This window comes from Lampris incognitus, chromosome 1, assembly GCF_029633865.1.
Source record: "Lampris incognitus isolate fLamInc1 chromosome 1, fLamInc1.hap2, whole genome shotgun sequence".
Taxonomy (NCBI): domain Eukaryota; kingdom Metazoa; phylum Chordata; class Actinopteri; order Lampriformes; family Lampridae; genus Lampris; species Lampris incognitus.
The window spans coordinates 141958948-141979938 of record NC_079211.1 but is presented as its reverse complement, the minus strand read 5'-3'; the positions used below and the strand labels follow the sequence as shown (position 1 = coordinate 141979938).

Sequence of the window (20991 nt, the reverse complement as noted above, 5' to 3'; positions counted from 1 at the left end):
CAAAGCCGCTTTTAATATCGCCGTAATTTTTATAATCGTATTAAAAAAAGTCTGCGTACCATACAATGAGTTACATTGTTTTACAAGGAAAATATATTATACTTTTAATTTGATAAAAGGTTACACTCTGTACAATCATCTTTGTTGTGTGGTGAAATTAAAATGTTCCCCCCCAACATGAACGTTTGAAATGACATTGCATTTGACTTCATGACAAGGATTTCGAAAGAGCTTTACAGTCGTCATACTTGACAGTTAAGCTTGCACAAACACACTCTAACTGATTTATGAATGCGGTGTTTAAATTGTGAATGTCAACATGACAAGCGATGAAAAATACTGTAGAATCAGATGGCAAGTACAGCTCGCAGCAGGAATATAGTCAGCTGGTCGGACTGTTCATCGGAGCGTCCCCGCCTAAAGTCGCCTCATGAAACGTTATAGCATTGGCACAACACGATAAGAAAATATCAAAAACTACCATTGAGAAACCGGTCGATCATCGGCTGTGGATGAACACAAAGTAGATGAAGATGCGGTACGCAGCTGATACGGTGTAAGGTCTGCTCTGGCGGATGTTTGAAAGTGATTCAGTGTCTGGTTACAGCACACACACAAAAACAATAAAAACACAGAAAACAAGCTCCAATCTTCACTTCCTTCCCGTCCTTCTGTTCTACATTCAGCTTTCACTTAACATTCCCTGCTGGAGAGCGACATCCTTGCACAGACTTAAACAAAAAAGGCTTAAGATATGACACAATGAATAACTTGCACACATTAATGCATGAATTAATCTGGTCTGATCTGGTCTGATCAGCTGTGACAGGGAGACCTCTTAAGTTAACAGACATGTCTGAGCCCTCTCTTTGCTTTCAGTGTTTCAAGTATGTAGTTGTCTATGGATAGTTGCGTTGATGCAGCCTCAAACTCACGCAGGGTATTTTCAAAGATCTGAAATAAAGTTTGGGGGAGACACTTTGAGGTGAAATCCATCATAGCGTTATGACATCAAAACATCACAATTTTTTTTTTGTTTGTTAATTCTTAGGTGTATGTAATGTGTGATGTCACACGTGTGATGAAAAGCTGACTGTGACATCATAATGGGGGCACGGCTATACGGTGTAGGGAAATAACATACAGTGGGACTTCAGAAACAACAGTGTTGTTCAGTGGAGTGGAATATAAAAATTTTCCAAAAGTGCACATAACTGTGGAGCACAAAAAAATGTCTTTGCCTCTGAAACAGTATCATCAGCACTCATTTTTTCCTCTCAAGTGGAATGTGTGAAAATACTCCGTCAGTGGAACACACGCACACACACACACACACACACACACGGACACACACACACACACACACACACACACACACACACACACACACACACACACACACACACACACACACACACACACACACACACACACACATGCAGGGAGGTGAGGTGAGAAACCACAGAAAATGTTCCTGCCTTCACCTCTGTTCTGGGAAACAGAGCAGCACAGCTGTGTCGGTCTCTGGTCAGAGTGAACATGCAGCAATGACTAAACCGGGTTTTTGGAGTGTTGGGCAACTGATAGAGGTGCGATGGTGTCTGAGCTGGAGCTGGTTGTGTGGCTATCGGTCATGCGGCTGGAGCTACTGCCGGTGCTGTTTAAAGCAAGCTGCTCACAATAGAAACCATAACAGTCCAGGTGGCTTTTGGCAAGCAGGAGGTGAAGTTAAACGGGTGTCACATAATTCCCAGGGAAAGTCCCAAAGGCTTGTGTCCGTTCTGACGTACCTATAAAGAGCAGAAGAGCACATGCTGAGACCATCAAGTAATACGACCAACTGTAACACATAGTACAGTGATTCTAGTAACTATGACCAGTCTAAATCCCATAGGTTCGTGCAAAACAAAACAGATGCTACTGCATCAGCACCGTGCTCGAAGCCAAAACAAATAAATAAATAATGCATGGTTGAATCTGGTTCTAGCTGTTGATGTTGTACAATTGTTCTTAAGGGTAATTTTTTCCAGCTTGTTCTGACACATCTTCTTTTTTGCCTTCTTATTCTGCGCTTTGCTATGATTGTAAAATCATAAAACACTACGTGCCGAATAATCTTTACGTGAGAAAGTCCAACCTGATGGTGACCAATGAAATGACCAACTAGTATAAAGTGTTCACGATGTGGAGGTTCATTTATTAGTTTTCTTAAATACACCAGCAATAGAAAGGCTTCAGAGAGGACAAGGATTTACATGTTTGCATTGTAAATCAGGACTGTTGGATCAGGCTGATCCAACAGAGACTGGTGGCAGACTGAGGACACCTCCAACTCCTCCTCCACCCACTTTGGCTGTTCCGCTGTCAGGCAGCTGATGACACTCTGGGCATTCGCTTAAGGTTAGGGTTAGGGTGAGGGTTTGCGGTGGGAGGTGTTGGATGAGCTGGGGAGGAGTTAGAGGATATGAGGTGAAATTTGAGGTGTCCTCAGTCCGCCGCCAGACCCATCTCCACTGATTATGCCGGCACAGTCAAATGTGTAACATGTCGTCAAATCCAGTAGAGGGTGCCCTCCTAGATGTTTTTGTACTTGAAAGGCTTAGTCAGCTCCTTACCTACAAACCAGCCATCGTCACATTTTTCCATCACTTGCACAATATCTCCTTCCCTCAGCTCCAGCTCATCCGTATTCTGCGGTTTGTAGTTATAAACAGCTTTATAGCTGAAATTGAGAAGAAGGAACAAAACACACAGTATGGTCTGAGACATGGATTAGATACGATTGCAATGCATTACAAAATAACGGACAAGAACACCGAGTGATCACACAGTTTGTGTTTAAAACAATCTAAAAAAAAACCTCAAGGGTGTAGACTTACGGCTGACGTTGCACCTTTGTCGATCCAGGCTTGTTTGGCAAGGAATTTAAATGTGGATTAGACGGAGTGGCCTGGTATATAGTTCCACCCTAAAGTAAATGGAAACCTCATGTCAGGCATTAAGAAATAAGATGCTATGAACAACACTTTCATCCACCACTTGGGCAAAACAAACGATTATACTAGTTTAGCATGCAGTCAAGCAGTGCCTCCCTAATAGATTGCGGTGATTGCAGACCTGTGTGGACTCAGTGTGTCTGGGGGTGTTCACTGTGGTTGCTCCTGCTCTATTTATCAGCGCTGATGACTGGGTGACTGCTGAAACAGCTGTGGTTGATGGGTTCGGGCTAGCTGAATATGTGCCACCCCAGTGGCTGCTCTGGCTGGAAGGTGAAGCAGGGTCTGAAGTGCCGTGGAGCCGCGGTTTGTTCATTTCTTTGGATATGGGTGTCTGGGTGGGGGAGTGTGGCTGTGAGGCTGTGCTGCCATAAGGTAAAGGCGAGGATGACTTCAATGGGGAGTGCTCGGGTTCTGGGCTGAGGGAGGTCGGTGTGAAGGGTGACAGTGGTGATCGTGGGCAGGGTGAGTGGAGTGGACGCCCTGGACTCTGGGGTCCAGGCGAGAGCGGCAAAGTGGGGCCCGCCATGTAGTCGTCGGTGGAGTATTTGGTACGGGGCATCTTGTTGACCTGCACATAGTTGGCAGGGAAGATGCCGGCTCGGTTAGTCCCTGAGATCCTCCCCTCAAGCCAGCTGTCATCAACACGCCTGGTTATATTGATCACTTCACCCTGAGGAGCAATAGCACAGACATAAAACAAAGCAATAGAACAGAACTCTGACAATTTAACTTTGGCCTCACCCAGAACTCAAAATGGGTATCAGTGCATAAAGTAAACTTGTGCTACAATTCTAATCCCAGATCAACAGCATCACCTTTTCCTGCAAACCTCAGACATGTACCAGAAATGTTTGAGGACTGTGACAGGTCATAAAATGATAATGAACCGAACCAATGCTTACTTTACGAAAAGACAGTTCCACAGGTAGGTCTCCGTTAAAATTATAAAGAGCCACAGCTTCCCCATAGTCCAACACCTGGATTGTTGGAGACTTGATGGGTGTAGGCTTCTCCGTAGGGGGCAGAATCTATGACGGGAAGAGGGGAAATTCTCAAACTTGTCTTGATGCATGCTCAATAATCCAGGTAAGTAAATCACAGAGAGATGGATCAGCTCATCTGGACACAACGTTTACTGAGAGAAACGTTTCATCCCTCATCTAAGTGACGTCTTCCGTCTCAACTGACTGCAGGTATCCCCACCCTTATAAACAATACAGTGGCATAACCATCGAAACCAACGGTCAGTTTCATATGCAAACTGCCGTGACCATTAACTAGAGTTACAATGGCCATGTGTACTATTCACAGAGGATTGGGGAATATTTGCAATCACAGCATTGTAAAATGGCGACAGATGTACTCTTAGCCCCCCCCCCCCTTCGGTTCAGGGATAGTTGTTCCCTGTTCATCAGGACGCTGTACGACCGAGCTGACAAACAACACTGGAAAAGTAAAAGACAACCCCGTAATCACAAACAAGAAAAAGAGAGATCATAGAAACATACCTCTACGTAGGTTGTGGGGAAAATGCCAGCTCTCCCATGATGCTCTCCTTCAAACCAGTTAGCATCCACCTGCCTGTGGATGTAAACAACATCCCCTTTCTGCAGTGTCAGCTCCCTGCAAAATGGGAGAGAACCAGACAATAAGATACTGAAGGAAAACTCCATTAGATTACAGGGAAAATGTTTTTGTTTGAGCAGTAGTAGTGAACCTTGCACCAGGGCAAGTGTTGATAGTTTGGTATTTTTCTAATAAACATTCTGTTAAAAAGATTTTTGGATTTGATTTGAGAGCTAAAAGTTGTGCGGTTTTTTCTCTCTCCAAACAACTGGCATGGAAGAAACGGAAAAAAAAAACATTTTTTTTTCAGTTCAACAGAATGCTGTAACTCACTTGGGTGACTGAGCCTGGAAATTGAACTTGGCTCTCGCTGCTTTCATCTGGACAAACAATCACACAAAATTATCAAAACAGTTTTTTTTTAAAGAGCTCCTAAATAATTTCTTGGAGCTTTTTCAAATGTGTAGATGCCAGTCGAGCCATACTAGTAAGCTATTGCACACTCATCAAGAACTTTATGACCATGCTATCAAAATTTCCTTCAGACTACAAGCATGTGAAATCCTAATAAGTCTTACGTATAGTATATATATATATATATATGTGTGTATATATATATATATATATATATATTGTATAACTTTGTTAAATGAAACACTCAACAGTAGGGAAAGTGCTAAACAAATAAGGAGCAAAACAATCCAGTGAGTCAAGTAAATTCTTTATGAGAGAGTACAAGCCTGTTTCATGCCATACGCAATCATCAGCTGTCAATAATCAATAATAATCAATATTATTATTGACAGCTGATGGGCATGAAACAGGCTTGTACTGTTTCATAAAGAATTTACTTGACTCACTGGATTATATATATATATATATATATATATATATATATATATATATATATATATATATATATATATATATATATATATATATATATATATATATATAGTGGGGGGGGTTCAGAAACCGTCAATAGTATACAGCCAACTTGATAGCCAACTTGGCAGCTGATGAGTGTGCGATGCATGAACAGGCTTGTACTGCTATGAATTAAAGTTTTTTCTTACATCTATCTTTATACACACATATATATATATATATATATATATATATATATATACACATATATATATATTTATAAAACACATATGTATAAATGTGAAATCATTATGAACTTACCTTCTTCTCCTCTCGCTTAGGTGGGGGCTCCATAGCGTTACATGCAGGGGAGAGGCGATCCACTGCAGAGTAAATTACAGTGAAGAGGGAAAAAGCACAACCAGGTAGAGAGAGTTAGAAGTCAAGGGACTATTAATGAATAACAGGGACACAAGCCAGCGTGCCTTTAAAACAGCAACCACAGCGCACACAAGTGCATGGGATGGGGGGGGGGGGTCTAAGCATGGAAACTGTTTTCTGTACATTATGTTATGACACAGAAGACAAAAGTTTTCTCTGGCTCACCCTGGACTAATTTCCAAAGTAAAACAATTGGATGAAGCTAATCTATAATCAGGTCTTCCGGCACAGTTCCACTTCCTTCTTTTCTGTGTTTCCTCCACACCCTCCTACCCTCTCCTTCTCCACTGATACCGAGGGGGCTTTTCCATGCTCACATCAACCTCCCTCTGAAATATGCCACACCAGGCCAGAAGACACCGCAGAAGATGAAATAGAATCATGGGACCTGAATTGAATTACTGGAAGCTTTCATCAGACACGTTGCCTGCTGATTAGATCAGTAGTCTACTGTACATTTGCTGCCTTCAGAAGACTGACTACATGTGAAGAAATGTGGGGTTCCAGAATTCGCCTTTTTCATTATTACCTCAGACACTACAATGTATCTGCAATATAGACTAACAGTAATGGAATGCGCTTTTCATGGTATTTAGCTACCGCAATTATTAGCCTTGTTGGAGTCTATAAAGACAGGCCCAGTCATGGCAGAGATTATGCTAAATAGCGGCCTGCGTGTCACGTTGCACAACAAGACAAGAGAAAACATCTTTACCGTGTGAGGGAACAGACGCCGTCCTCGGAGCAGCGGCTGGCGGTGGGCGAACAGAATGACCGGCGGGCTGCTTTGGTACCGACAAAGAGCTGGAAAGAAAAAAAAGCAGTAAAACTGAAACTTTTTATCGCCGTGCTTTCAAACATCGTCTCAGACAGCAGACCGTCCTTACAAGGCATGCAGACCCAAGTGTCGTACTCTGCTAAAAGACCATATGTTGTGTTTTGAAGTATACAGCACTCATCATAAAGGCCAGGCGTTCAATTTGAGTCGCGGGTTTTCACACAATGAACAAGACCGAGATGAGACAGATGTTGCAAATGATTAGCGGAAGGTCAAACAAATGAGAGTCTGACTCATGTCCTGATGCTTGAGAGGCCCACCATCATTACAGCTGCCAGAGTCATGTTTAAATAAGGGAAGGAGACTCAATAAAATATTGCCTCAATGGCAAAGAGACATCGTTCAACAATGTGATGAACGTGATGACCTAGATGACTCCTGCCTGAACTGATGAGCACATACTGATAAGCATCAGCGTTGTGTTCCTCTCTAGTGCTTGCAGCTGGCGGCATCTGTCTGAAATGGTAGTGGTCCAACAGACAGGAAGCACAAAAAAAAAAAACTACCACATTCTCCTTGCTCCATTTTTCCATTTTGCAACTCCTTTACAAAGAGAACATTAAAAGGCCCCCCGGTAGGCAAGGGGTTGCCAGGCGAAAACACATAAACTCAACATTGCAAACAACAACTGAGGGGGAATCATCCGAGGATGCATTGCACGCTAGGTAAGAAAACTGGAATGCTCTTGAACTAACAATTATTGGAATTGAACTTGTTAAAGTTCAGCAACATTAGGGCAGGAGTCCAGTGCAGTAAATCACTGAACCAGCTAACAGATAACCCTGCAACGTGTGCGGGGGGGTTCTCAGCTGATTTGTCAGAAGCTATAATGACTTGTGTTTTCCAATCATTGTACACCTTGTCTTTAAAGCGACACGAGGCAGTGGGCAGGATGGCCACGGTTCAGGTATTCATATTTGATGAAGCAATATTGCAGTGGATTAAGAGGCCGGGAGCTGGCCTCAGTGGAGGTCAGGTATGTGGTGATTAACCCCAACCTATCCATTAACCTGCCTTGGTATTACCCAACAATTATTATTGCTAGCAGGATGCACACCCATAAAAATCCACTTGGAACAATAAAACATCCTAAGAAGTTACAAGTTTGCATTTGTTTACGAAGTAGAATATGCACATGCCCATCTTACTGAGTGTCTTCTTGACAGTTATGTCTCTCGACTCTACAACAGACTGCTATTGCAAATAATAACATAATAACAGTGACTTAGAGCAATATCCCTCTCCACCACAGAATGCTACAGGCCTACAACAGAGACTGAGTGCCTTGACTTTCAAATGACAACTATGTTCAAGCACCGCCTCCGGCTTTCTCAGTTTAAACAACACAACCACAATGTGAGAGAGGTCCTAATTAAAAATTCCTAAATGCCCGAGCTACATAATCATGCACACTATAATTTTGTTATATGAAGAAATGGTTAGTGCTCTCATTTACCTGGAATGTGTTGTCCCTATGCCTGAGGCGCGTCCTGGATCTGTGCTTCTGGCCTCCTGCAAACACAGACCACATTAAAATGCTGTTCCCCGCAGTACTTCACTGCTCGCAGTATCTCAACACAGAGGAAATCTCAGAACTTAGACAGAATAGAGGTGTTGACCACTCCCAAAGGAGCAAGAAATCCCCTGGGTCCTATGCTCCTTTGAATACAAGAGCCCAAGATCTCTCTGAAACTAAAGAAAGAAAAAAAATCAGCAGTGCGTGAAGCTGATTTAATCACATTACAAATCAACACAAGGCAGATGTGGGAACCGACCACATCGTTTGAAGTCAGAATTGAAGTCTCCTTCTTGCAAGTGCAATGTAATGATCTACACAGTCTACTCAGAGATGAGAGGCAAATCAATAAATCAATCAGTCTTCATTTGCAGGCAGATTTATATATGTCATGTGTGTGTGCGTGTTTGTGTGTATATGTGTGGGTTGGATTGCAGGCAGATGATTAGAATAGCAGACTCATCAAAGTGCAAGGCAGGCAGGTGGTTCTTGGGGCTGTCATCCAGGTCACAGCAAAAAAAACAATGTACACGGTCAAAGCTAGCAAGCAGGGTGGTCTCTCTCAGAAGGCCAGCCTTCTTTGGGGATAGGGGAGTGAGGGTGAGATTTTGGATGGGAGGTAGGGGTGGGGGGGGATGCTGCAGCAGAGACAGTCAGGAGGAGGAGGGCTCAGTACCTCACCCCGGCCTTTACGCTGCTTCTTCTGGGAAAGCCTTCTCTCCAGGCCCTGGATCTCCAAGTCCAGCTCTGCCTCATATCGACTCAATTCAGAGACCAGACTGGCCTGAGCCAGAGCAGTGATGGAGTTGGAAGGGTAAAATTAAAACACTGACACAGATTCCAATTCACTTGAAGCCAATGATGTCCCATTTGAATGGGGAAAAACCTGAAACTACTAAAAAAAAAAAAACCTCTATAAACAGAAGAAAGAAAGGAGAAATGCAACTGATCAAGTACAACATACAAGCTCCTTACCTCCAATGAGGGAGAGCGGGGTTTCTCTGGTTGTTTGTTTTGGGGTTGGTGAACCTAAAGACCGAGAATACAACAATCAAAGGAGCATATCTGTGTACCCCCCCCCTGCCTTTTATTCATTTGTAAGCTTCAACTTCCTGCTAATTGTTTCAGAGTACCGTCCATGCAGGATCTTTTTAAATTCCACCAGAATTCAGGTTGCTTGCTCGTGCATCGAGCCACTGCTGGCTATTGTGAAAAATGGCAACGACAGTATTGTTTTGTACTTCAGTCTTTTATAGCTGTATGGCGGCCCATATTCAAAACTGTCATACCTTTAATTTGATCAAATATGAGATTACATTATTTCACCCTCAAGCTGACCTACTGAGTATTAGATACTAGATAGTAGTAAGAGCTGACATCATGTGACAGATGAGCACACATTTAGTAAAAAAAAGAAAAAAGAAAAAGAAAGACCCATATTTGATATCATGATTGCCTAAACATGATTACACAAAATCTGCAAAAAACTTGAAAAAAGAGAGCAGGAAAAGTAAAGACAACAAGACCAATTTGTCAAGTTGTACATAAGCACAGGTTGAATGTAAAATGTCAATCTAGGCAAGAATCTAGTTAAACACCCACAAGTGTGGTTTTTGGTCTAAATTGCAGTCAGCATAATTTAGTCTGGATCTATACAAACTAAAGCCGGAAATGCTATGACAGCCAGCCAAAATCCATATATCAGCCAGCCAAACCTCTTCCACCCCTTCTGCACAAAGACTTAGGGTCCGATAACTCCCGTAGTTTTAATCAAGTAATACTTTAAAAGGCTAGGTTAGAGAGAAAGAACCACAGGCTCCCTCCTCTTTTTTGCATGTTTCCTGAAATACCTTGGCCGAATGTGTAACTCTTAAAGCCAAGGCCGTCCCCTCTGCCATAAGTCATCTACACCACAATCAGACTATGACGTTGCTGTAAAGGAGCACAGCACCTGATATGGTGTGTGCGCTCGGTAGTTGTATAAACTGCTGTCCGGGGATTTTTTTTTTTTTTTCAAGAAAGGCCCTTGTCATCGAGAGGAAACAAAATAAGCCTCCATGTTGCAGGCCATTATACTCCACATGAGGTTAACGCCGTAATGCGGATCACAAGACGCCTTAGCTCCCATGGGGGCTTGAAAACAAAGATTCCTTTTCTTCACACGCACAGATGCAAGGCTCGACTTGCACTAGATCTGGGACACTGTGGCCAGATCCATTCAGAAACCCGGCCCCGACAAATACTGCATCCCTCTTTTAAATCACTGCAGTGATTTAAACACAAAGACAGATAGCGTACACAGAAAACCGCACACTCAATCACCACCACACATGGACAGTGCAAGGGACGCAAGCTAATCTGTGACAGCCCCAGTGGCAAATAAATACACAGCACCTCATGTGTCACTGCCACCATGCTATAAATGACTGATTCAAGGTTGTTCACCACAGACTAAGGAAATACTTAGCTCGTGTCTTTACATGTCTATGGAGATAATTTTATGGAAGAAGGCTACAAATTGGGCCTTTCGAATCGGCACGGAAGCTAGCACACCTGGTGAGAAAAAGACTACATCGTGGGATGAGAGGACGTGCAAATTATTAACCACCTGAAAAGACATAACATTAGGATATGAGTTATCTAAAGAGAGACTTGGAGGCTACTGACACAACTTAATCCTTAGAGAGAAGTGCCCATCCTCAAACCTGCTATCAAAGCTGCCCTCCCACCTGTACGCTTGGGACTGTTACACAATCCAAAGTGTTCCAGGGATCAAGTCCGACAACGACGCTTAATAAGCAAAGAACTTGGAAAATTGTACAAAAACAAATCTAAAAAAAAAAAACCTGCTGTCTCTCGAAAGTCTCTCGAAAACAAAATAATAATTGCAGTGGAAGATCTTTTCGAGGTCACCATGAAAGACAAAAAGAAAATATCCTGTGGTCATCTGGAGCGTTAGATCATGGGTATATGAATAGCGACTTTACTCGTTTACAGCAGCACACTAGAACACACACACACACACACACACACACACACACACACACACACACACACACGCAGGGGGTGGTGGCTGAAGAAATGTTCCTTCTGCATTTTTCCCACCCTGCTGTCCTTTCTCCAGGGACAGCCAGGAGCAGTGGGCCTTTTTTTCGGTACCCAGGGACCAACTCCAGGAGGACACCCATGTCGTGATTAGGGACAGGACAGGAGAGTGTTCTGCATGTTTTTATTGGGGTTCTTTCTGATTTTGGAGGAAACCCATGTGGGCACGGGGAGAACATGCAAACTCCACACAGATAGACCTCTAGTCTAAAGATAACCCACCCGAGCATAGGGAGAACATGCAGAGTGCACACAGACAGGCCTGGGGAGAACATACAAACTCCACACAGATAGACCTCTAGTCTAAAGATAACCCACCTGAGCATGGGGAGAACACACAGAGAGGCCTGGGGAGAACATGCAAACTCCTCACAGATAGACAGCTAGTCTAAAGATAACCCACCTGAGCATGGGGAGAACATGCAGAGAACACACAGACAGGCCTGGAGAGAACATGCAAACTCCACACAGATAGACCTCTAGTCTAGAGATAACCCACCCGAGCACGGGGAGAACATGCAGAGTGCACACAGACAGGCCTGGGGAGAACATACAAACTCCACACAGATAGACCTCTGGTCTAAAGATAACCCACCTGAGCATGGGGAGAACATGCAGAGTACACATAGACAGGCCTGGGGAGAACATGCAAACTCCCCCCCCCCCGCCAACACCGCCCCAGGCGGGAACCAAACCCAGAACCTTCTTGCTGTGAGGCAGCAGTGCAAGCACTGTGCCACAAAACTGGTGTGTAATGCCTCACCTGGCTGTAGTTTTTTGTGGTGGTGCTCTGGCCAGGCTCAAAGTCAAATATGCTCTTGGGTTGAGGGTGATGATTCCCTGTGTCTGATAGCTTAGCTACATCTTCACTCCTGAAATACAATCCCCCAGTACACACACACACACACGCACGTGCGCGCACGCACGCACGCACGCACGCACGCACGCACGCACACACACACACACACACACACACACACACACACACACACACACACACACAGAATGAAGGGCAACTAAATCATAGTTTCGCTGTCAGTGCTTGTAACAGCAAATTCAAACTTGTCTATTACACAATATTTTGTCTCATCCGCAGATATTATGATAAGAATAATTTGAAAGTCAACGCTCATCAACATAAAAGTTACTCCCTCATTAAAGGAACTGTTGCAATACTGCTTTAATAATTTTGCGAATCTTGCATATAAAAAAAACCTTGTGCATTCCTAAGAATACCGGAGTTGAGGTAGGCAAGTGACTTTTTAGCAACAGTATGAACTCACTACCTGATAGATGTTGCAGGTTCCATAATTTAGTCATTTGTTTTATGTCTTTTTGTAAAAACCTGTCTGCAAAAATTTCCTGATCAGGACAAAAATGTTTTGAATCGAACTTGACTTGACTTGACTTGAATTGAAGAAATTGGTTTAAATATCGTTGTGCAACTGTGCAACAACAAATCAAGGCATTCATTCATTCAAAATAGATCAAATCTTTTAAATACAAATCTTGTCAAATATTATCAGATCAAATCTTACCAAATAAAATCAAACTGAGCTAAACTGATGAAATCAAATGAATTGAAATGAAATGAACTGAATCCATTTAAACTCACCAGTCTGGAAGGGCTCCATATGGGGTTAGTCGAAATAGGTTATCGTCTGCTTCATTTCCATCCTTTGCGGTGGTAGATGGCTGGATCCCTGAGGATCATTGGACCAATATGGGCAAGGTTTTGGTGAAAACAGAATAACCAAGCCAAGAAATCATGCTGAATTTGGATTTTGATGAATTCACTTACGTTCATCTGACCAACGCTCTGAATCGCTCAGGTCTGGTTCTGGTAATCAATCACACAAGATGAGGAGGATTTCAGCCATGTAACAGAACATTTGAGAAGTTGAATACACACGAAATGATTCCAATGTTAAAACTCATTCTTCTACATACAACTCTACTCCATTGCAGTAATGTCAGATGGATTCAAGGCTACCCTTCTCGAGCCATATTCAGTTTGTCTTAACCGCAGACCTTAAAATATGGATTGTAATGCTATATTTGGTGGTTGCATTCCAGTGCTATCATATTTGACTCATGATTTCTTCACTTCTATCATTCTACCAAAGATATATCCATCAATAAGGTTAGTGGTAAAATTAGGTATGACAGGCTTGGTTACATGACAAGTTGTTGTAGTGCTCACTGAGGCCTAATACATCAATGTCAGAGGCTGTTTATTAATACGAAGCAACTGTAGCATGATTTCTAAAGCAGATTAATTCAGATTAGTCCAAAGAAATTACTTTAGTGCTGTGATGGTACCACTAACCACACAAATAACAAGGCATGCGCTCCACTTATGCAACTCATAATGACGATAAATGTATGTTTTGGTTTGAGATGGGCTGGGATAAGAGGGAAGAACAGTGGGAGTTAACAAGTAGAACTGACATAAGACTCTGGCACACTTCCCCCTTCCCTTCAGTCTTATTTTGCCTCTTGAAATATCTGCTCGCTGGATCAACTCCCCAGTTCATGACATTGATGGAAAGGAATTCTCTCTGGAAGACTGAGTGAGTGTGTGAGAGGTGAGGGATGAATTGAGCCCTTACCTTCTGGCTTCTTGTGGATCTGTCTGAACATGCTCTTGTACCAGTCTCTGGGCTTGTTCACGCTCTGTTGTATGAAAGGTGAGGGGGTTGTTCAAAGTAAACAGGCCTGATGTATTGGATCACTACTAGAAATCACTGGATATAAGGGCCATGACAGGCTTGCTCAAATTGACATAGAACTGTAATGTTTGTGGATGATATGAGCAAGGTAATGAAAACCGTATGATATTGTCTGCTCATTAAACAGCTGAAATCCATTCATCTTACTGATCTTGAGGCTATAGGCATCCCAGTCTCATCCACTGGACCAATCCCTGAGAACTTGATAAGCCTCTCCTCTCTGGTGGGAGCAGACCTGCGTGGCAGGGTGGCAGAGCCCCCAGTCTGGATGCCATTGGGCAACCCACCTGATGTAGATGAACAAAAAAAAACAAAAAATAAAAGTTTATTTTGCCATTTGCGTTTCGAGCTGTTCGGCTCATCACTTTCAGGTCTGCTAAAAGCATTTGAGCTGTTTCTATCTGTGGTCACAAGGTGGGCTGGCCGTACAATATCACATAGTCTGTAAAAACACACTGTGTGTACACAGTGTAATACATTCTTTCATCTGACTGAGATAGCTTATCAATTGTAAAGGCATTTGTTTATGACAGTGGATAACAGCAAAAGGAAATTACAACACATTTAACCACTTTTACTGGAAAACTCAGTAAGTCCAAGGCATTGTCTTATGACCCCACATTTAGGGTTACATTCAGGTTTATTTACGCATGAACACTTCAAGGGTGAAAACAGCATATTTATCATGCAACCCCCTGGACGCCTAATGTCCTAACTCACTGCTCCTCTGGCCCGTAAAAAGAACTAGATATAAACTAAGCGTGATTGTAAATTTAAAGTACTGATGCAAAACACAGATTTTGAAAATATACGAGCTTACCCAGCGATTCCGAGGGGCCATAATAGGATCCAAAGCTGAGATTGGTGGGGCCACTTCCATTTACCCCCGAGACCTTGAGCATGGAGGAATGCCCATTAGTCCACATATGAACCGTGTCATAGATGCAAAGAACTGTCGTGTCGCTTTGTTGTGAACGAACGACATACGTTTGTAATTGGAGGTCGGAGTATAAACTACTAATAAGACACGTTAGGCCCTAGCTAACGGGTCTGACCCTTTAGCCGAGCGGTTAGTGATGTCGCCTTGTGGTGCAGTACACCTCGTATCGAATCCCGCACCGGGCAAGAAAATAACCGGTTACAGGAGTAATATTAACAGCACATTTTAAACGGAGTAGCTAACATGTCATCCACATAACATCTGCTTAGAATTGTGAAAACAAACGTTTTCGCACCGGTTCAACAGAGCTAAAGTTAGCTTGTCTGACCCATGTTTACAGCTAACCGACAGCTAGCTAACCGGTTAGTAGCCAACACGTAGCTGACCGACAACACAGAGAAGCAAGCTGACACATCAGAAACACTTGAAAACTTGGAAGATTGATTTGTTTGAGTACATTAAAGCTAGCAGTAGCAGTGTTAGCAGTCTTTCTGCGTCGATGGTGTTTCAGTGAAATCCTACCTGAATGAAACCGCAAGTGACAGAATACGAGGGAGAGCCCAGGAGCAAATAGTGGAGGGAGTACAGAAATACCGTTGTGGATGCGAGGGGGCAGCCGGGAGCCGCCGCAGCCGGGACGCGAACCCGGGTCTCCCGCACCACTAGGGGACTACGTTAACCACTCGACTAAAGAGTCCGACCCGATAGACAAGGGTTAGCGAGTCTGGACATCTGCGGTCGTTACAATATTTTGCCATTTTTCTTTCCAATAAATATTATAATGCAATCCAGAAATACTCAAAATCTCTACTGCCTCACAACAGTGTAAACTACTAATAAGACACGTTAGTCCCTAGCTGACAGGCCTGACCTTTTAGCCGAGCGGTTAGTGATGTCGCCTGGTGGTGCAGTACACTCCGTATCGAATCCCGCACCGGGCAAAAAAAATAACCGGTTTCAACAGCATAGATGAACTGTATTTCAACTGCTGAGATTTGCTTCACGACTGAGAATTTGCTTATAGAGAAATTTATATAGTTTACATTAACGCTTAATACAGAAACCATCTCATCTCAGTTTTCGATTGAGAAATATTTTAGGTCTGAAATCTCACATTTTTTTGTTCCTTTAACCTTAAAAAGTATTATCTGTTATTACAATAATCCAGATTATATTGCCTTTTTAATATGTGGCAAATGTTCTTCTTCTGTGTGTAAATTGTTTATTCACATACAGAAATGTTCGAAGTCACTTCCATTTCTGCTCGAACTGAATTCACCTCATAAATCGTTCAGTTTATCAAATAATAATAAAAAAGCTTCTGGAAATCTCTGACTGAAAGATTGGGTCTTCTGTGTATGTTATCCCTTTTCTTTTTGTCGTTTATCTTTTTTTATGCAAGAAATTGTAATATACGAATTTTCAACTATCATCTCTTCATCTTACACAATTGTCGCTTAAATTTAGTCTTGTCTTTGCTGTCAGATATTTACTGGATTGTTGGTATACTATCCTTTTGTTAAATCATAAAAAGACCGAGTTAGTTAGTTAGAAGTTAGGTCATGTGGTACGTCGCATCTAATAATAAATGCATCACAGTTCAAAGTATTCTGTTCTGGAAGCGGTTTCATTTAACACCTATTACAGGAATTTCAGTTGCACTGCAGAATCTTGCCACATGAGGGCGTCATCGCACATCAAATTCCACGGACCCCAACATGAAAACAACCACAACCGTTGCTTGCCTTGTGTTCTCCAGATGGCAGTCTTGTCGAGCGAAAGGGACTCCGTGGAGGAGTAGGGAGTCCAGGAGAGATGACTACCTCCTGGTTCAGCTCAGGAGATGTCAGGAAGTGCTGCTGACCTGAGGAAAGTCCATCTCCGGAGCGGATGATGCGGGAGCCATTTACACGGTCCACCACGTCCACCTGCTGCCAAGTAAAGATGAAATGCATTGTTGAATTTCAAAAAAGTAATGTGCATGATTAAATGTGTGCTCCTGTCGTGTCCCTGTGTTGTCCCTGGGTAAATTCTCTCTCTCTCTCTCTCACACTCTCTCTGGAGGGTCATGTGAACTTGTCGGAGATGCAGCTCGGGGGAATAACTGGCCCCTGTGGGGTAGCCTCTGATGAGAAGGCCTCTAATTTATTTAAAACAGGGCCGGTGGGAAGTGTCGTTCCACCCACTTCATCGTCTCTCTTGCAGCGGCTGGAGAAAGGCCTCATTCAAGGCATGGAAGCAGGGGCTCTGAAACAGGAGAGGCCCATTACGAGCCCATTAACTACCTATTCAGTGGGGCTGCCTATTCTCAGGCCAGGGGGTGGAGCCGGGGCAAAAGGGGGTCGGAAAAGGGTCGCTGATGTCAACCTCAAAGTCCAGCAGTGCTGGCTCTGTTCAGAAATCTTTTACTGCCCCTTTGGTCTCCACAGTGATTCCTCCACCCCTCATGATGGCCCGCATGCCTTCTCTATTTAAATTATGTGGATTTCAGTGAGTGTTGGGAGTGTTTTCTTTGGAGGTGTCAGGGTCACCTGTGCCTTGTGCTCAGCATTGAAAGGTACCTATTTTAACCATAGTCATACTACAAATACTGTGACACTGGAACATGGGAATTCTATCCTTTATCTTCCCTTTGTTTGAACTGCTTTGTACTCTACTTTTGTTTTTCCTGCCTGGATATCAGGTTCATAAAAATATTCCCTCGTCTTATAAGACTCTCACAGTGTTTTTTTAGGTGCAATTTGTTGAACAGTTGAAATCAAGACAACCAAAACCATAGCAAAATGGCTTTACCTGTGACTGCATGTCATCCGTTATGGTCCTTGTGTAGAGGTCTAAAGTTTTGCACCCAGCATCAAAAGGATCTGCAAAGAAAGACAAGTCAGATGTCGTTTTCTCGAACCCAGAAGGGAAAACCAGTTTCAAATTGTTGGTTATAATAACGCCAGAACATTTCGACAATCTGCGCTGGTGTTCATTCGTGTGGAGCTCCTTGCAGCAGCAAAGGGTTATTTCTATACACGTGTCTCTCTGTCTTGCCTTCGTCGAATCGTTTCCTCACGTGCGTCTTGCATCACCACCAAAACGACTCTGATGTTTTGCAAAAAAATAAAAAACTGACAGGCAGTCTTTCAAGAAACTGCTCGCTAGCTGCAAGCGCTTCCATTTATGATGAATTGCTCCAAGGCTACTGAGGCTGTCATATTAGTCATTCACCGCAGAGACTTTGAGATCTCTAGAATTCATTTCACTGGCCATTTACCAACTGAATCTTTGAATCTCTGGTCCCGGAGAGAGGTATTTGTTGTTTTGTTTATTGGTAAATCTCTTAATCCCTGAGAATGAATCCATTCTCAGATGTCCTTTCCCAGCAAAACATTTCACTCCATGTCTTAGTACCTAGTTAGATTTCCACAAAGACACCCCACCCCTTTATCATAAATGAAATCGTATGTTGCTTTAAAAAAAAAGTTGCATGGAAATTTTTTTTCCATTATTCCACTCCCCCAGCGTTCAACAGAGGGAAAGTTTGCATCGGCAACCTCCTCCTGTTACCAAGGCGAAGATGGCTCAAAACAATGACAGTGAGTCAGGTGTCTGCCTTCCTTCCTTGTCAAACAGTGCAGAAAGGACGCAGACCGGAGAGAGTGGAAGATGGAGAAAGCCGGCCTCTCGCAGAGCCTAATCAGTGGGACCTTGGAAAATAAGATGAACTTCTTTCTTTGTCAAAGTCACAGAGGATTGAGAGGGATGGCCATTTCTGCTCATGTATGAGTCAGTCAACCCCCTCATGCACATTGGCGAAATGGGTCCATAATAACAGAGGTTGGCATGGAAACCACAGGCCTGCAACGGCACATCCTGGGACTTGGCCACTGCAGCAGGAACAAAGAATTGTTCAGCGACTTTAACTCTTTCCATTTGGGGTCGGTCGCCTTCTGTGTTCTGAGTCTCGGGGGTTTTCAATTTTCACGCTAGGCGTCCAAAACAAATTGCTACAGTATGGCTTCAGCCATCAGTGATCAAGCAGTGTTGTCTCCCGGCGACACTGGCTGGTCTTAGTAATAAGGTTTCCAACAAGGATAACCATAGGGTTAAGGTAAGCATCGGGCTCTTTTTTGGTGAAAATAATCATGTGTTTTTGTTCTGCAGCTTGCCCAGAAAGTAATGACCAAGTGCGGACCAGGCTGCTGCAAGGCTGTGGGCTGTCCAGGGGTATCTGAATTGATGAGTTTTCCATGTGGCCTTCGCACAAAGAGCATCCGAGTCTGTAATCATTGTGGTTGCGACCGAGGCGGCTACACACTGTGTGACTCTTTTGCAGCAGAACACAACACAACATTTGGTGATAGAATCAGAGCTCCCGCTTCCAGGCGGCAATGGCATCCTCTCTGAGTCATCATCTCCGCAATAAACAGTGTTACACAACAGGGAAAATATGGGAACCGATGGATTCCTAAAACAAACCCAACACTGCTGAGGCACAGCAGCGACGTAATCGTTTGCTGAGAGCAATCAAACCCACGCTCCCCAACGATAACCACTGCAAATAAATCAAATTCGCAAAACCTGCTTCAATGTAATCTGATGTACAATATGCCCGGCACGCTGACCTCTCTGTGCCCTCAGACTGCACTGTCCCCAGTCACCGAAGAATCTGAGCCCCGTCATTCAGTTAAAACATCTTGTCTCACTGATAACAACCAGATAACTAGATGTGCAAGTCACTGGCATCGTCGACGAAACGGTCTTTCCGCACAGGCCTGTTTAATTCAGAACAATGGAGCTCCTTTTTCCACCCACAGACTGCTGCCTTTCAAAGCCCAACAGCGAACACTGGCGAGCTAGACAGCTGTCCTCTGTTGGCTCTGACCATGTCTATCTCAGCGTACATGGCTACGAGGAAGGTATGTGCAGAATTTATCATGAATGATACATAGAATATCAACACACTCCGATCGCTGAGTTAGGCGTGAGGACTGGCTTCAGTCGAAGAGACACCGGGGCCAGAAATCCCCGTCCGCCATGCGAGTATGACTGTGAGGCCTCATGCTCTTCTCACGAGAGCAAATTCTATCTCTGACACGCTCTCCGGTATAAATCCACACGACACGAGCAGAGTATTTGTTAAGACGTCACTGAAACCTGACGGGCGGCACGGTGGCCCAGCGGTTAGCCCCGTCGCCTCACAGCAAGAAGGTCCTGGGTTCGAACCCCGGGGTTGTCCAACCTTGGGGGTCATCCCAGGTCGTCCTCCTCCGTGTGTGGAGTTTGCATGTTCTCCCTGTGTCTGTGGTGGGTTTCCCCCGGGCCCTCCGGTTTCCCCCGGGCACTCCGGTTTCCCCCGCCATCGAAAGAAACATGCGTGTTAGGGTTTATACTCCTGTCTGTGCCCTTGAGCAAGGCAGTGGGGTTGGTCCCCGGGCGCAGCCTGAAGGCGGCAGCCCACTGCTCCTAGCACAGATCACAGCCAGGATGGGTTAATTTGCAGTAATTGAGTTTCCCCAAGGGGATTAATACAGGAAACTTTAATTTTTCTTATTCTCTTTTGCATTGTTATGCGTTTCCGTCTGTGCTACATCCATCAAATTTGACTGATCGAGTTTGACTGCATACAGCGGCATTTCTTACACCCTGACGGGGTTTTAATGGACAGGAATATGTTTACCGGGTAGCGTAGAGGTCTATTCCGTTGCCTACCAACACGGGGATCGCCGGTTCGAATCCCCATGTTACCTCCGGCTTGGTCGGGAATCCCTACAAGACACAACTGGCCGTGTCTGCGGATGGGAAGCCGGAGGTGGGTATGTGTCCTGGTCGCTGCACTAGCGCCTCCTCTGGTCGGTCGGGGCGCCTGTTCAGGGGGGAAGGGGGAACTGGGGGGAATAGCGTGATCCTCCCTCGTGCTACAACCCCCAGGCGAAACTCCTCACTGTCAGGTGAAAAGAAGCGGCTGGTGACTCCACGTGTATCGGAGGAGGCATGTG

The 20991-nt window shown here is 44.0% G+C and overlaps 1 protein-coding gene across 7 annotated transcripts in view; it reads right to left on the bottom strand.

The window, feature by feature from the left end:
• Positions 1-20991, bottom strand: part of sorbs3 (sorbin and SH3 domain containing 3) — a 36069-nt gene continuing 15078 nt past the window's right edge. For 4 of the 7 annotated variants that reach the window (XM_056275560.1, XM_056275559.1, XM_056275561.1 and 1 more), the window contains exons 2-21: positions 17798-17868; positions 16750-16935; positions 14885-14957; positions 14212-14351; positions 13945-14008; positions 13134-13172; positions 12948-13035; positions 12096-12204; positions 9203-9256; positions 8904-9011; positions 8168-8223; positions 6589-6677; positions 5754-5815; positions 4899-4945; positions 4508-4622; positions 3902-4027; positions 3118-3669; positions 2880-2968; positions 2616-2722; positions 1-1790 (exon numbers count right to left, since the gene is read on the bottom strand). In XM_056275560.1, the coding sequence (XP_056131535.1) occupies positions 1729-1790; positions 2616-2722; positions 2880-2968; positions 3118-3669; positions 3902-4027; positions 4508-4622; positions 4899-4945; positions 5754-5815; positions 6589-6677; positions 8168-8223; positions 8904-9011; positions 9203-9256; positions 12096-12204; positions 12948-13035; positions 13134-13172; positions 13945-14008; positions 14212-14351; positions 14885-14957; positions 16750-16935; positions 17798-17809 (2178 nt within the window). In that variant the 5' untranslated portion in view covers positions 17810-17868 and the 3' untranslated portion in view covers positions 1-1728. The remainder of the gene's footprint in view (positions 1791-2615; positions 2723-2879; positions 2969-3117; positions 3670-3901; positions 4028-4507; positions 4623-4898; positions 4946-5753; positions 5816-6588; positions 6678-8167; positions 8224-8903; positions 9012-9202; positions 9257-12095; positions 12205-12947; positions 13036-13133; positions 13173-13944; positions 14009-14211; positions 14352-14884; positions 14958-16749; positions 16936-17797; positions 17869-20991) is intronic. The other 3 variants (XM_056275563.1, XM_056275566.1, XM_056275564.1) reach the window with 3 other exon arrangements.